At 47.1% G+C, this 17915-nt stretch overlaps 1 protein-coding gene across 1 annotated transcript in view; it reads left to right on the top strand.

Moving 5' to 3' along the window:
- ARHGAP8 (Rho GTPase activating protein 8) overlaps positions 1–17915 on the top strand; it is a 142131-nt gene that overhangs the window by 27664 nt on the left and 96552 nt on the right. The window contains exon 2 of the mRNA XM_077469371.1: positions 16798–16921. Within this exon, the coding sequence (XP_077325497.1) occupies positions 16876–16921 (46 nt within the window). The 5' untranslated portion in view covers positions 16798–16875. The remainder of the gene's footprint in view (positions 1–16797; positions 16922–17915) is intronic.

Raw genomic sequence — 17915 nt, 5'->3', positions numbered from 1 at the left:
CCCACAATGCATTGAAAAATAGAATGCCGAACACTAATGAACGAGCGTTAATGAGCGTTAATGAGCGTTTGTCGTTTTTTGCCGCTGAAAAACGGCACTTTGAACGCGAATTTCTGGCGTTCAGAAAAAAGCCCATAAACTCCACTGCTCATTAAAGCTGAAAAACGTCCATGTGTGCATGGACACATAGGCTAACATAGAGTGGAGTTTATGGGCTTTTACAAAAAACGCCCAAACTCCAGTAAACTGCAGTTTATCAGCTTCAGTGTGCATGGAGCCTCACTCTGAGAGTTTGCAGGGAAGGGAGGGGGGTAAGTCATAGGAGGGCCAATGGGAGCTGCAGAGCTAGAGGTGTACCTCTGTGTGTCTGTGTAAATCCAGGATGTGAACAGGCAGCAGGTTCAGCTGGCCACAGTTAAAATGGATGCAGCCAGACTTAGTGGAGGGAGATTTCTGCAGCATACTTGGCAAGTACTGAATCACAGTATATATAAAAGAATATGCAAAGTAGTTGGAGGGAAGCTTCAGAAAGGCAAAGATGTTTTTTTTTAACAAATTATGTGAGGAGGCTGCAGTTCCTCTTTATGTAGTAGACTTAATTTGCAGATATTTGATCTGCAGATGAATAAACCGAAAGATACAAAAAGAAACAATGTTTCTTTTTATCTTTCTATTTCAGTGGCTGAGCAATGTTCATTAACATTTCCCGACTGCTTTTTTTTTTGATAGCTCCTATTGCCGGTGTCTTATCATATAAGGTCCTCCATCCGATAGTGTCCGCTGCGTACTGCGCATGCGCAGTACACAGCAACACAGATTCTGAAAATTGCAGAGGATGAACGGCGCCTGCACCGTCAGTCCAGGTTCTATCCCCACTATCCAAGTAGACATAGAGTAGGAATATAAAAGAGCCGAGCGCAGCGAGGCCGAGCCCGAAGCGAGGCGAGCGAAGCTCGCCCGCGAAGGGCCCTCTAATATTCACAACCCTATGTCCGCTTGGATGGTGGGGCTACCACCTCCACTCACGGCACAGGCGCCGTTCAGTTTCGGAGATTTTCAGAAGCTTTGTCTGCTCCATACTGCGCATGCGCAGTACGGCGCGGACACTATATGTTGGCCGGACACTATATGGCACAACACCGGCGCTTTTACAATTCAGCTGCCAACAGGGAAACCCCACTGGCAGCTGAATGAGTCATCGGTTGTTAAGGACATGGCGGCCCTGCTTCTTAAAGCAGCAGTAAACTGCTGAAAAAAACAAAAACAAGAAAAAACCCTGCAAGTCAATGGCACAATGTGCTAATATGCATCGCATACTAACACATTATGAAATACTTACCTTAGAACGAAGCCCCCGCAACAATGCCCAGTCACTGCTCAGAGGGCTGATATGTTCCCCTGGCATTTCTTCTGGGTAAGCAGACTCCAGCACTCTGAGTTGCCTCTGCCGCAATGAGGTCACTCATACACATGCAGCCCTCGGTTCCAGCAAGAAGCTCTGAAGTATGCCGGTGTCTTGTCTAATAACGTCCTCCATCGGATAGTGTCCGCTGTGTACTGCGCATGCGCAGTACACAGCAACACAGATTCCGAAAATTGCAGAGGATGAATGGCGCCTGCGCCGTGAGTCCAGGTTCTATCCCCACCATCCAAGTGGACATAGAGTAGGAATATAAAAGAGCCGAGCACAGCGAGGCCGAGCCCGAAGCGTGGCGAGCGAAGCTCGCCCGCGAGGGGCCCTTTTAATACTTACAACCCTATGTCCGCTTGGATGGTGGGGCTACCACCTCCACTCACCGCCGTTCAGCTTCGGAAATTTTCCGAAGCTTCGTCTGCTCCGTACTGCGCATGCGCAGTACGGGGCGGACACTATTTCATAGCCGGACACTATACGGCAGAACACCGGACCTGACGTCAGCGGCTGCATTCAGGGTGAATATCTCCTAAACAGTGTATGTTTAGGAGATATTAATTTTACCTACAGGAAAGCCTTATTATAGGCTTGCCTGTAGGTAAAAATCACAAAGTGGTGTATACAACCGATAATTGCCATTTTTTTATTTTTTTTACAAAGTATCGGTTTCAGGCACAACCCTACCCTAAATATCCCCCTCGTCTTATACAGCATGCTTCAACTTTTTTTTTATTTTTTATTTTTTTACCTTGTAGCGAGAAACAGTCAGTTACAACTGATATAGGAACGCCCCCAGATCTACATCTCCTAAGAGCCTTTTCCTTACACACAGTCACAGTAAAAGCATTTTGCTAGGAAAGATATCAATGTATGCCTGTGGAGAGAAACAGGGGTGGGGATAGGTTTTGTTCTGGAGTCTAGCATGTAGGGCTAACAACACTGATTGGGAGAGATTGTGTTTTAATCGCTCCACAGGATGTTAGTAGCTAGTTGGATTTCTGATGGATCAACAGGTCTGTACTTTCAGCATTTTTAAAGGGAAAAAGCATTCTTAAAGTGTACTGAATGTTTTTTAAATTTATTTTTGTTGTGGACAGTGGTAGTATTATGCCGCGTACACACGAGCGGACTTTTCAACATCCAAAGTCCGACGGACTGATTCGGTCAGACTATTCGATCGTGTGTGGACTGCAACAGACTTTTGATTCGCCAAAGTCTGACGGACTTTAGAATATGGAACATGCTTCAAATTTTTCAGACGGAACTCCGCCGGACCCGGTCCCTTCGAAAAATTCGCTCGTGTGTATGCTATTCCGACGGACTAAAACCAACGCTAGGGCAGCTATTGGCTACTGGCTATGAACTTCCTTATTCGAGTCCAGTCGTACGTCATCACGTTCGAATCCATCGGAGTTTAGTGTGATTGTGTGTGGCCAAGTCCGCTCAGTCGAAAAGTCCATCAGAACTCTGTCGGAACTGTCGGGCTTTACATATACCTGAAACAACTTTATCTAAATAAACAGGATGTGTGTAAAATGCCCTGTCCTTCTGCCCTGTTGCCAATCCTTCCACTTGTCCTTGTTAGTAATTCCCAAATGTCAAAATGACAGCAGGGAGTTGTTGTGTAAATACAGGAGCTGTTCAGACGTAAGATAAAAAAAAAAAGTAACATTATACTTTTGTACGCAGGGCTGGGACAAGGGTGGGCTGCCCCTGGCGCAATGGTTTATTGCAGGGGTAAGGGGCACCCTAACCCTAAGGGAAAGGGGGGCGCAATTTGGCTTCTTTTCCCTGGGCGCTGGATGATCTTGTCCCGTCACTGTTTGTATGTATTCTGTTTCACATGTGAAAGCAACCAGACAAGTAAAAAAAAAAAAAAATAGTTTCTGCCTTGATGGGTGAATGTCAATATGGAGAAATGGGTATTTCCAGACAAACTGTAATTGCATGTAGACTGCTCTAGGTAATGCCCACATGGGCTGCTGAACCTTCATAATTGAAAGAACTAAATCTAATAAATGAGAGGTATGGGACAGAGTCTATCAGGCTGGGGAGGAAGGGGCTAGATCAGGGGTTCTTAACCTGGGGCCCATGTACCCCTAAGTGGTCCATGGATAGGTTTCAGGGGTCCGAGAGATCATATAAAATAACATTTACATTCACTATATAGCCCTCCCCGTTGCCCCAATTCCATTGAAAGAATTTAAAGAAAATGCACCCTGCCACTGCTTTTAGTGCTGACCACTGTGTACCCTAACTTGTTGTTGGCCCATGTTTACTATATAAATGTGGGTACACTAGATGCTTGTGTATCACAAATTTTTCTATTCATAGGCTACATCAGATGCCCGTGTATTACATGTTTATTATTCATTTACAGTGGTGTGAAAAAGTGTTTGCCCCCTTCCTCATTTCCTGTTCCTTTGCATGTTTGTCACACTTAAGTGTTTCGGAACATCAAACCAATTTAAACAATAGTCAAGGACAACACAAGTAAACACAAAATGCAATTTGTAAATGAAGGTGTTTATTATTAAAGGTGAAAAAAAATCCAAACCATCATGGCCCTGTGTGAAAAAGTGATTGCCCCCCTTATTAAAACATACTATAACTGTGGTTGTCCACACCTGAGTTCAATTTCTCTAGCCACACCCAGGCCTGATTATTGCCACACCTGTTCACAATCAAGGCATCACTTAAATAGGAGCTGCTTGACACAGTAAGGTCCACCAGAAGATCCTTAAAAGCTACACATCATGCCGAGACCCAAAGAAATTCAGGAACAATTGAGGAAGAAAGTAATTGAGATCTATCAGTCTGGAAAGGGTTATAAAGCCATTTCCAAAGCTTTGGGAATCCAGCGAACCACAGTGAGAGCCATTATCCACAAATGGCGAAGACATGGAACAGTGGTGAACCTTCCCAGGAGTGGCCGGCCGCCCAAAATTACCCCAAGAGCGCAGCGACGACTCATCCAAGAGGTCACAAAAGACCCCACAACAACGTCCAAGGAACTGCAGGCCTCACTTGCCTCAGTTAAGGTCAGCGTTTATGCCTCCACCATCAGGAAAAGACTGGGCAAAAATGGCCTGCATGGCAGAGTTCCAAGGAGAAAACCACTGCTGAGCAAAAAGAACATCAAAGCTCGTCTCAATTTCTCCACAACACATCTTGATGATCCCCAAGACTTTTGGGACAACATTCTGTGGACCGATGAGACAAAAGTGGAACTCTTTGGAAGGTGTGTGTCCAAGTATATCTGGCGTAGAAGGAACACTGCATTTCATAAAAAGAACATTATACCAACAGTAAAATATGGTGGTGGTAGTGTGATGGTCTGGGGCTGTTTTGCTGCTTCAGGACCTGGAAGACTTGCCGTGATAAAAGGAACTATGAATTCTGCTGTCTACCAAGAGATCCTGAAGGAGAATGTCCGACCATCTGTTCGTGTACTCAAGCTGAAACGAACTTGGGTTCTGCAGCAGGACAATGATCCTAAACACACCAGCAAGTCCACCACCGAATGGCTGAAGAAAAACAAAATGAAGACTTTGGAGTGGCCTAGCCAAAGTCCTGACCTGAATCCTATTGAGATGTTGTGGTATGACCTTAAAAAGGCCGTTCATGCTCGAAAACCCTCTAATGTAACTGAATTAGGACAATTCTGCAAAGATGAGTGGGCCGAAATTCCTCCAGGACGCTGTAAAAGCCTCATTGCACGTTATCGCAAACGCTTGGTTGCAGTTGTTGCTGCTAAGTGTGGCCCAACCAGTTATTAGGTTTAGGGGGCAATCACTTTTTCACACAGGGCCATGATGGTTTGGATTTTTTTTCACCTTTAATAATAAACACCTTCATTTACAAATTGCATTTTGTGTTTACTTGTGTTGTCCTTGACTATTGTTTAAATTGGTTTGATGTTCCGAAACACTTAAGTGTGACAAACATGCAAAGGAACAGGAAATGAGGAAGGGGGCAAACACTTTTTCACACCACTGTATGTAACCATTGTCCGTTTTACATGTATGTTGTTTTACAACTGGCCATTGCTGATGATACCAATGTATGCATGACTTTTACCTGAATAAATGCATATACTTTATGCTACAATTACTGGTATGATGCTTTTTGTCCAAATGGTGCCCACCTCACTTAAAGTCCCATTAGGGCGAATCTTTTGTTGCCTGTTTACTATATAAATTTGTATCATCATTCTCTGCAGAACCACTGTCTTGTGCCACTCCATAATAGCACGTGCTAATGTAGAAGTATTAGTAGTAGAAAATTTGAGCAGATATAAAATTTTGTTTAACCACTTACCCACTGGGCACTTTCAGCCCCTTCCTGTTCAGGCCAGTTGTCGGCTTGCGCGGTCATGCAACACTGAACCCAATCAAAATTGTTATCATTTCTTTGAAACAGAGCTTTTTCTGGGGGTATTTGATCAGCAATGGGTTTTAAATTTTTTGCTAAACAAACGAAAAAAAAGACAGATCAATTAGAAAAAAGTAAAATTTCTCCTTCACTCCTGAGCACTGATAGGCTGCACTGATAGGCAGTACTAATAGGCTGCACTGAAAGGCAGCACTGGTGGGCATAGATTGGCATAACTGGTGGGCACTGTTGGGTCTGCAATGATTATCAGCACACTGATGATCAGTGCCCTGATTGTCAGTGCAGATGTCCCCTGTGTGGATTTGCTGGTTTTCGTCTGTCCTCATTTGATGTCAGCATTAGGGGAAGAGTAGAGAGGAGTTTGGATAGACAGTACCCGGAAGTGAAATCTGGCCGCGAGCTCGGTGCTCGTTTTACTTTGTGCGTTTTTTTTTTGTTTTTTTTTTCTAAATAGGTTCCTTTAAGCTAGTGCATTGTTGGTTCACTTTTCTTTTCCTTCGATTTCCCTTCTAAATGTTTTTTTCTTTGTTTTCTTTGTCTGAATTTCTCACTTCCTGTTCCTCCTTAGTAAGCTGTTCAGTAAACTGTTCTGGCTGACTAAACACTGTTTGGATGATGGTGTGAAGTTTACTGAGGAGAAACAGGAAGTGAGAAATTCAGACAAAGAAAAAAAAAATTTAGAAGGGAAATCGAAGGAAAAGGTAAGTGAACCAACAATGCACTAGTTTAAATGAACCTATTTAGAAAATAAAAAACAAAGCTTTACAACCCCTTTTAATTTGCTTAATGTGAGTACCCCTATGTTTGATTATGGCTACAAATAAATAGTATAAACCTACTACACTATAGAGGTCCCTTCCTTTCTGAATTTATCCACACATGCCCAGTCTATTTACCTGAGCAGATCCGCACTGACTGACCTACCCCATGGAAATGGGACATTAGAGGAAGCAGATATCAGGCTATAGATACACCGGAACCCCTTGGAAAGGAATATGGCAATCACCTAGCTTTGACACTCTGACACGCTGATTATCTTACAACAGTGAGTTAAGAAGGTAGTACACCTACGGGTGTTTTTCACACCGAAGATTTCATTCACTGAAGTCATTGAAGATTCCAACTCCAATTCCACCCAAGTCACAACATCACTTATTGATGCTACATAGCACTTTACCACCACATCTGCACTGTACCATTCTTGCAGGAATTGTTTATTGCTCTATTATTTGCACTTTATTTCACCACATGGACTTTCATAAATCAGTTCATTTATTTATATGTTTGATTTAAATACATTTAATTGACTTACCATTTTTGCACTGATCGCTTTTAAGTGTTTGATTCGTTATATATATTGTAATTACTCTGATATTTATTTTAGCACTTTATAGTTATTCGCTTTTGGAGCGCAACACCAATCTTTGATTAACAATATACATCATTTTGTGGGTAGCGTTTGACCCATACGGTGGGTGCAGCACCAAATAGATTGCCATACCTTACTCCCTAGTAGCGCGGGAATACTAAAGCCCCATACACACCATCAGATTTTCTGCTGATTTTTTTCCTTCAAATTTACCAAAACCATATAACATGAGGTCAAATTTTAGGCGTTTCAATTTGTATGCAATCAGGCAGGCCCTTGCACTACATGGTTTTGGTAAATCTGAAGGAAAAAAATCAACAGAAAATCTGATAGTGTGTATGGGGCTTTACTTTACCAGCATTAGGGGAGGATTACCGGCAAATCCTGTTTACATTGTGATTGGACACAGCTGATCACATGGTAAAGAGCTTCCGTGATTGGCTCTTTGCGCCAATCCAAAGGACACAACGATCACAAGTCACTGCCGATGCTCACTAGTGATGGCCGAACGGTTCGCCCGGCGGTCGTTTCGCGGCGAATTTCCGACTTTCGCCGTCCGCGGGTTCGAACGCCTTTTTCCGTCGTTCGCCCCGGCGGACTTACGTGTTTAATGTATACAAGAACTTTAACCTTTCGTGACACGTTTATCATGTGTTACAGGACAACCAATTGAGACATGACAGCTCATGGACACTTGGACATTCCCCCTAACCTATAAATACACCCGATCCGGTGGCCATTTTACATTCTTTCTTCTGTCACTGTAGGGAAAGGATCCTGTGTGGAGTAGGGACAGAGAAAACGCTAGCTATTTGGTACACAAAAGTTCTTTTCAGGACTGGTATAGGTGTTAGGTCAGCAGCCTGAGTTTCTTTTGTCAGTTTAGATAAAGGGACAGAGCGCTGTATGCTGCTATTTTAGGGACAGCTCAGCCAGATTAGTCTTTCTTCATCATCATCATCATCATCATCATTAGCTGTTACTATCAGGTCCACAAAAGAGCTGTTCCAGCTAATCGTTCCAGCCTACTCTTTTTTGCCAATTTGTATAGGGACAGGCAGGAAGCAGTGTGTCAGGCAGTGAGGATAATTTTAAAGACTTGCTGTTACTATTAGTTCCACAAAGGTTCTTTTCAGGACTGGTATCAGTGGTACGGTAATAGGCTTGTACACGTATAATATTCTTTCTTCCAAATATAGAAAGAATATTATACTTGACTGCTGCCCTTCTGCTGCAGTCTGCTAATCATTCACAACTCACTTGTTCCACAAAGCTCTTTATCAGGACTGGTAACTTGGTCTGTCTAGGGTGCTACGGTACATAGGCTTGGGTGCGGTACAGTCTGCTGTTCTGTAAGGACCGCTATCGGTCCACAATACATAGGGTTGCCGTGCACTACTGCTGACCGCTGCCCTATACTGCAGCAGTCCTTCATTGGTATAGGGACTGACGTACAGTCTGCTAATCACTAACACACAACCTGCTTGGTCCACAAAAGTTCTTATAAGGACTGGTAACTTGGTATAGGGTGCTACGGTACATAGGCCTGAGTGCGTTACAGTCTGCTGTTCTGTAAGGACCGCTATCGGTCCACAATACATAGGGTTGCCGTGCACTACTGCTGACCGCTGCCCTATACTGCAGCAGTCCTTCAGCGGTATAGGGACTGACGCACAGTCTGCTAAACACTAACACACAACCTGCTTGGTCCACAAAAGTTTTTATAAGGACTGGTAACTTGGTATAGGGTGCTACGGTACATAGGCCTGAGTGCAGTACAGTCTGCTGTTCTGTAAGGACCGCTATCGGTCCACAATACATAGGGTTGCCGTGCACTACTGCTGACCGCTGCCCTATACTGCAGCAGTCCTTCATTGGTATAGGGACTGACGTACAGTCTGCTAATCACTAACACACAACCTGCTTGGTCCACAAAAGTTCTTATAAGGACTGGTAACTTGGTATAGGGTGCTACGGTACATAGGCCTGAGTGCGTTACAGTCTGCTGTTCTGTAAGGACCGCTATCGGTCCACAATACATAGGGTTGCCGTGCACTACTGCTGACCGCTGCCCTATACTGCAGCAGTCCTTCATTGGTATAGGGACTGACGTACAGTCTGCTAATCACTAACACACAACCTGCTTGTTCCACAAAAGTTCTTATAAGGACTGGTAACTTGGTATAGGGTGCTACGGTACATAGGCTTGAGTGCGGTACAGTCTGCTGTTCTGTAAGGACCGCTATCGGTCCACAATAGATAGGGTTGACGTGCACCACTGCTGACCGCTGCCCTATACTGCAGCAGTCCTTCAGCGGTATAGGGACTGACGTACAGTCTGCTAAACACTAATACACAACCTGCTTGGTCCACAAAAGTTCTTATAAGGACTGGTAACTTGGTATAGGGTGCTACGGTACATAGGCTTGAGTGCGGTACAGTCTGCTGTTCTGTAAGGACCGCTATCGGTCCACAATAGATAGGGTTGACGTGCACCACTGCTGACCGCTGCCCTATACTGCAGCAGTCCTTCAGCGGTATAGGGACTGACGCACAGTCTGCTAAACACTAACACACAACCTGCTTGGTCCACAAAAGTTTTTATAAGGACTGGTAACTTGGTATAGGGTGCTACGGTACATAGGCTTGAGTGCGGTACAGTCTGCTGTTCTGTAAGGACCGCTATCGGTCCACAATAGATAGGGTTGACGTGCACCACTGCTGACCGCTGCCCTATACTGCAGCAGTCCTTCAGCGGTATAGGGACTGACGCACAGTCTGCTAAACACTAACACACAACCTGCTTGGTCCACAAAAGTTTTTATAAGGACTGGTAACTTGGTATAGGGTGCTACGGTACATAGGCCTGAGTGCGTTACAGTCTGCTGTTCTGTAAGGACCGCTATCGGTCCACAATACATAGGGTTGCCGTGCACTACTGCTGACCGCTGCCCTATACTGCAGCAGTCCTTCATTGGTATAGGGACTGACGTACAGTCTGCTAATCACTAACACACAACCTGCTTGGTCCACAAAAGTTCTTATAAGGACTGGTAACTTGGTATAGGGTGCTACGGTACATAGGCCTGAGTGCGTTACAGTCTGCTGTTCTGTAAGGACCGCTATCGGTCCACAATACATAGGGTTGCCGTGCACTACTGCTGACCGCTGCCCTATACTGCAGCAGTCCTTCAGCGGTATAGGGACTGACGCACAGTCTGCTAAACACTAACACACAACCTGCTTGGTCCACAAAAGTTCTTATAAGGACTGGTAACTTGGTATAGGGTGCTACGGTACATAGGCCTGAGTGCAGTACAGTCTGCTGTTCTGTAAGGACCGCTATCGGTCCACAATACATAGGGTTGCCGTGCACTACTGCTGACCGCTGCCCTATACTGCAGCAGTCCTTCATTGGTATAGGGACTGACGTACAGTCTGCTAATCACTAACACACAACCTGCTTGTTCCACAAAAGTTCTTATAAGGACTGGTAACTTGGTATAGGGTGCTACGGTACATAGGCTTGAGTGCGGTACAGTCTGCTGTTCTGTAAGGACCGCTATCGGTCCACAATAGATAGGGTTGACGTGCACCACTGCTGACCGCTGCCCTATACTGCAGCAGTCCTTCAGCGGTATAGGGACTGACGTACAGTCTGCTAAACACTAATACACAACCTGCTTGGTCCACAAAAGTTCTTATAAGGACTGGTAACTTGGTATAGGGTGCTACGGTACATAGGCTTGAGTGCGGTACAGTCTGCTGTTCTGTAAGGACCGCTATCGGTCCACAATAGATAGGGTTGACGTGCACCACTGCTGACCGCTGCCCTATACTGCAGCAGTCCTTCAGCGGTATAGGGACTGACGCACAGTCTGCTAAACACTAACACACAACCTGCTTGGTCCACAAAAGTTTTTATAAGGACTGGTAACTTGGTATAGGGTGCTACGGTACATAGGCCTGAGTGCGTTACAGTCTGCTGTTCTGTAAGGACCGCTATCGGTCCACAATACATAGGGTTGCCGTGCACTACTGCTGACCGCTGCCCTATACTGCAGCAGTCCTTCATTGGTATAGGGACTGACGTACAGTCTGCTAATCACTAACACACAACCTGCTTGGTCCACAAAAGTTCTTATAAGGACTGGTAACTTGGTATAGGGTGCTACGGTACATAGGCCTGAGTGCGTTACAGTCTGCTGTTCTGTAAGGACCGCTATCGGTCCACAATACATAGGGTTGCCGTGCACTACTGCTGACCGCTGCCCTATACTGCAGCAGTCCTTCAGCGGTATAGGGACTGACGCACAGTCTGCTAAACACTAACACACAACCTGCTTGGTCCACAAAAGTTCTTATAAGGACTGGTAACTTGGTATAGGGTGCTACGGTACATAGGCTTGAGTGCGGTACAGTCTGCTGTTCTGTAAGGACCGCTATCGGTCCACAATAGATAGGGTTGACGTGCACCACTGCTGACCGCTGCCCTATACTGCAGCAGTCCTTCAGCGGTATAGGGACTGACGTACAGTCTGCTAAACACTAATACACAACCTGCTTGGTCCACAAAAGTTCTTATAAGGACTGGTAACTTGGTATAGGGTGCTACGGTACATAGGCTTGAGTGCGGTACAGTCTGCTGTTCTGTAAGGACCGCTATAGGTCCACAATAGATAGGGTTGACGTGCACCACTGCTGACCGCTCACCTATACTGCAGCAGTCCTTCAGCGGTATAGGGACTAAGAGTTTTGTCACAGGGTCATTTAAAAAATGACATGCAGAGGAAGAGGCAGGCCCTTCCGCAGGGGTGGTAGGGGTAGGGCAGGAGCAACAGGCTTGAGCCAAAGTGGGAAGTTGCAGAAGGTGCGTTCAATTACTTTAAAGGATGCACCAGACTTGGTTGAGTGGCTCGCTCAGCCTTACTCTTCTGCACCCTCCTCATCCTCTCGATCTGCACCCTCTTCTTCACTCTCTGCTATGTGCACCCCCAAAGACACTACCACCAACAACACGACCACCACCACCACCACCACATACCTTCCGCTTGAGTCACTGGAATTATTTTCCGATCCATATCAAGAGGACATTTCTGATGCGCAGCCACTCTTGGTATTGGATCAGGAAGAGGAGGTAGCAACAAGCGCTACTCAGCAGTCTGACGCCAGTACCCAGATCAGCCCAAGGAGGAGGTTGGTCCCCGGTGTTGCTGCCTACTCTACTTATAGCGGTGGGGAAGGTGACGTTGATGATGACGTGTCTAGTGATGTCACGTGGGTGCCCACAAGAGAGGAAGAGGAGGGGAGTTCAGAGGGAGATATGGACCAGCAGATAGGGAGGAGAAGCAGCAATGACTTACATTGCACAGCAGGGACAAAGCAGACTGCAAATGTATCAGGAGCGAGTCATCGACCATGTACGGTCACATCTGGCGCTCCCAGGACACCGGCACATGGCTCCGCAGTGTGGGCTTTTTTTAACGTGTCCGCTGCTGACAATAGCGTTGCCATCTGCAATCTTTGCAGTCAACGCGTTAGTCGCGGTAAGCCCAATACTCACCTAGGGACGACCGCCTTAAGAAGGCACATGAGCAGCCATCACCGAGCCCAGTGGGAGCAACGGAACACACAAAGCCACACTGCAGGCTCTCACCGTCCAGCCTCGTCTTCTACTTCTCCTTCTCCTCTCTCCTCACAATTGTCCTCCACTCCACCTTCCATCACGCCAAGCTCACATTTTTCTGCAAAAAGGCAGGCTTCCGTGGGCCTAATGTTTGAGCGTAAAAAAATGATGACGCCGGATAACCCTCTTGCCCAACGGTTGGCGGCTGGCTTGTCAGAACTCATAGCCCGCCAACTACTGCCATATAAACTGGTGGACTCGGAGGCCTTTCGCAAATTTGTGGCCATTGGAACACCACAATGGAAGGTCCCAGGAAGGAAGTATTTCTCAGAGAAGGGCATCCCAGAGCTATATGGCCATGTTCAGCGGCAAGTGAATGTATCTCTGGCACACAGTGTCGGTGCCAAGATACATCTGACCACAGACACGTGGTCTAGCAAACACGGGCAGGGAAGGTATATCAGTTTTACTGCCCACTGGGTGAACCTTCTGACGGCCGTCAAGCATGTAACCCGTGGCACCCGTGTAGATTTGGTTTTACCGCCACGGATTGCATGCAGGCCTGACTCTTCTTCTCCTCCTCCTACTCCATCCTCCTCCCTCTCCTCCTCAGCTGCCTCCTCCTTTTCCGCTGCTAGCGTCTCTTCCACTGCACCGCCCAAGCTCCCCAGAACCTATTCCACATGCCAGGTGAGACGTTGCCATGCCGTGCTGCGTCTGTTGTGCCTGGAAGCAAAGAGCCACACTGGCCCGGCACTCCTTTCAGCTTTGCGTTCACAGGCAGATGAGTGGCTAACACCGCTCAATTTGACAGTTGGTAAAGTGGTGTGTGACAACGGTGCCAATCTGCTTAGCGCATTGAAACAGGGCAAAATCACGCACGTGCCGTGCATGGCACACGTCTTAAACTTGGTCGTGCAGCGATTCCTTGTCAAATACCCTGGGGTCCAGGACATCTTGCGGCAGGCAAGGAAAATCTCGGCCCATTTCAGAAGATCTTACACGGCCATGGCTCGCCTTGCTGACATTCAGCGGCGACACCATCTGCCGGTCAGACGTCTTATTTGCGATTGCCCGACGCGATGGAACTCAACCTTCTATATGCTTGATAGGCTGCTCCAGCAGAAACGTGCAGTTAACGTCTACCTGTATGAACTCTGCGAAAGAAACGGTTCTGGGGAGCTGGGTTTTTTTTCACCGCGCCAGTGGCTGCTCATGCGCGACACATGCAGACTTCTGCGGCCATTTGAGGAGATCACCAAACTGGTCAGTCGCAGCCATGGCGCCATCAGTGACATGGTACCTTATGCCTTCTTTCTGGAGCGTGCATTGCGTCGTGTCATTGATCAGGCTGTGGAGGAGCAGGAGCGGGAAGATGAGGAAGTCGCAATGCTGGATGAATTCCCAGGGGGGGCTACTCTATCTGAGACAAGTCAACAACAGGAGTCTGATGAGGAGTCAGAGGAGGATGGTGCCGGGGCGGATGAGCAGGAGCAAGAAGAGCATGCTTTAAACCTTTCTGGGATCCCTGTTGTGCGAGGATGGGGAGAGGAGAATGAAGAGGACGACATTATCCTGGATGATGAGCAGGAGCCAGGCCACCACACCGCTTCCACTTTAGTGCAAATGGGGGCCTTCATGCTCCAGTGTTTTAATAGGGACCCCCGTATAAAAAGCATGAGGGTCAAGGACCAGTACTGGGTGGCAACGTACTTAGACCCCCGGTACAAACACAAAATGGCGGAAATGTTACCGCCGTCGCAGAGGGCTGTCAGAATGCAGCACTTCCAGGCCTTGCTTCGAGAAATGCTGCATTCTGCTTTTGCGTGCGCTGGCAGAGGAGCAATTCCCACTCCCAGAGAAGGATTTGCGGGTACCAATCCAACAGCGCCTGCAAGAAGAGGCCGGTTTGAAGATGTGTTGGTGACTTCGGATATGAGGTCATTCTTTCAGCCGACCCATCGACAGGTGTCATCCGGATCCAGCATCAGGGAACGCCTAGACCGTCAGGTGTCCGACTACATTGGGTTAACGGCCGATGTGGACGCTCTGAGGAGTGATGAACCCCTAGACTACTGGGTGGGCAGGCTTGACCTCTGGCCAGAGCTTGCCCAATTTGCAATCGAACTGTTGGCTTGCCCCTCATCCAGTGTCCTGTCCGAAAGGACGTTCAGCGCAGCAGGGGGGATTGTGACCGATAAGCGTACTCGCCTAGCTCACCACAGTGTTAACTACCTCACATTTCTAAAAATGAATGAGGCATGGATCTCGGAGGAATTCAACACATGTGATCAGTAGACCATGTATATGTCTATAAACAATTTTTGGAATCAAGCACACAGACCTTCTTAATTCATTTGGCTCACTTCCCTGACCCAAAAAAGCACACCGTACTATATGCCCCTACCCTCCTCTTTGAAGAGGTTGAGCGGTGTCATATTTCTACTGGGGCTGCTTATTATGAGGGGTTCCCACCATCCCTGTGCTGTGCTGACTTCCTCCTGGGTGTTCTTATTATGAGGGGCTCCCACCATCCCTGTGCTGTGCTGACTTCCTCCTGGGGGTTCTTATTATGAGGGGATCACACCATCCCTGTGCTGTGCTGACTTCCTCCTGGGGCTGCTTACGGTGCTGCTGTCAGCGCTGTATGTCACGGAGCTGCTGTCAGCGCTGTATGTCACGGAGCTGCTGTCAGCGCTGTATGTCACGGAGCTGCTGTCAGCGCTGTATGTCACGGAGCTGCTGTCAGCGCTGTATGTCACGGAGCTGCTGTCAGCGCTGTATGTCACGGAGCTGCTGTCAGCGCTGTATGTCACGGAGCTGCTGTCAGCGCTGTATGTCACGGAGCTGCTGTCAGCGCTGTATGTCACGGAGCTGCTGTCAGCGCTGTATGTCACGGAGCTGCTGTCAGCGCTGTATGTCACGGTGCTGCTGTCAGCGCTGTATGTCACGGAGCTGCTGTCAGCGCTGTATGTCACGGAGCTGCTGTCAGTGCTGTATGTCACGGAGCTGCTGTCAGCGCTGTATGTCACGGAGCTGCTGTCAGCGCTGTATGTCACGGAGCTGCTGTCAGCGCTGTATGTCACGGTGCTGCTGTCAGCGCTGTATGTCACGGAGCTGCTGTCAGCGCTGTATGTCACGGAGCTGCTGTCAGCGCTGTATGTCACGGAGCTGCTGTCAGCGCTGTATGTCACGGAGCTGCTGTCAGCGCTGTATGTCACGGAGCTGCTGTCAGCGCTGTATGTCACGGTGCTGATGTCAGTGCTCTGTATTACGGTGCTGCTGTCAGTGCTCTGTATCTCCTGCACCCTCTTGTTTGCCTACCCTGGTCCCTGACCTTCCCTCTCCTCCATTGCCTTCATTAGCTCCATAGTCCTGAATTGTCAGAACAATTTCCCAAATAAAAAAAAAATGCTTGTAGTTATCGATCCCAAATTCACCTCATACATGTATTATGCTATTGTCCAGGTGGTGGGACTACGTGCTACCCCCTAATAATTACCCCGTGGCCGCAAATTCGACCTAAAGGTTTGCGAAATTCGCCTCCCATTGAAGTCAATGGAGCCCGCGGCGAACGGTCGTTTTCGCGAACGTTTGTGTCCGTTCGCGTTTCGCGTTCGCGAAACGTCCCGTCGGAAGTTCGTCCATCACTAATGCTCACCGCAAGGGGCACGCAAGCAGCGGGAGCATGGGGGGCATCATATGACAGCCTTCCGGCAAAGTGTGCCCAGACTGTAGCTGACATTCAACTATTTGTTGTATTTCAATCTTAGAATGAGTGGACATTTCCTTTTTGCATAAAAAGGCATGATTTCTTTGTTAAGATTCTTTACTTTATTTAAATTTGTGTATGAGATAGATATATATATATATATATACCAATTACATTTCAATAAAATAAAGTACATAGATTAATTACATGCAAAGTTGTGTTAATGTGTATATTTCTGGGGAGGGGGTTCATAGCTTTCATCATATTTCTTTCTCTTGCAGGTGTGAAGGTTCACCTGTGCTGCCCTCCAGTTCTGCAGGCAGGGAGTGCTGTGGCTCCCTTCATCCCTCTTCACTGACATGCAGAGCATGAACTCCATTGACTTTGAGGAGCTAGCCGAAATAGGTATCGAATTTAAAGGGAAACTAGTGGATAAATATATTTATATATACAAAGTATCTCACAAAACTGAGTACACCCCTCACATTTTTTGTAAATGTTTTGTTATATATTTTCATGTGACAACACTGAAGAAATTACCCTTTGCTACAACGTAAAGTAGTGAGTGTACAGCTTGTATAACAGTGTAAATTTGTTGTCCCCTCCAAAATAAGTCAACACACAGCCATTAATGTCTAAACCACTGGCCACAAAAGTGAGTACACCCCTAAGTAAAAAATGTCCAGATTGGGCCCAATTAGCCATTTTCCCTCCCCCTGTGTCATGTGACTTGTTAGTGTTACAAGGTCTCAGATGTGAATTAGGAGCAAGTGTGTTACATTTGGTGTTATCGCTCTTATGCCGCATACACACAGTTGGAATAGGAAAAGCCTTGGATGGCTTTTCCGACGATGTCAAAATTGGGCCCAAAGTGTCAATATTTTGTGTGGCCACCATTACTTTCCAGCACTCCCTTAACCCTCTTGGGCATGGAGTTCACCAGAGCTTCACAGTTTGCCACTGGAATCCTCTTCCACTCCTCCATGACAACACCCAGGGCTGGTAGATGTTAGAGACCTTGCCCTCCTCCACCTTCCGTTTGAGGATGCCCCACAGATGCTCAATAGGGTTTAGGTCTGGAGACATGCTTGGCCAGTCCATCACCTTTAACCTCAGCTTCTTTAGCAAGGCAGTGGTCATCTTGGAGGTGTGTTTGGGGTCATTGTCATGTTAGCATACTGCCCTGAGGCCCAGTCTGAGAGGCCTGTTCTGAGTGGAACCTGTCCTGTTAAACCACTGTATGATCTTGGCCACCGTGCTGCAGCTCAGTTTCAGGGCCTTGGCAATCTTCTTATAGCCTAGGCCATCTTTATGTAGAGCAACAATTCTTTTTCTTTCAGATCCTCAGAGAGTTCTTTGCCACGAGGTGCCATGTTGAACTTCCAGTGACCAGTATGAG

Source organism: Lithobates pipiens, unplaced genomic scaffold (genome assembly GCF_037356315.1).
Source record: "Lithobates pipiens isolate NorthernLeopardFrog02 unplaced genomic scaffold, aLitPip1_a1.2 Scaffold_8, whole genome shotgun sequence".
Lineage (NCBI taxonomy): Eukaryota > Metazoa > Chordata > Amphibia > Anura > Ranidae > Lithobates > Lithobates pipiens.
This window is presented reverse-complemented; position numbering and strand designations above follow the sequence as displayed.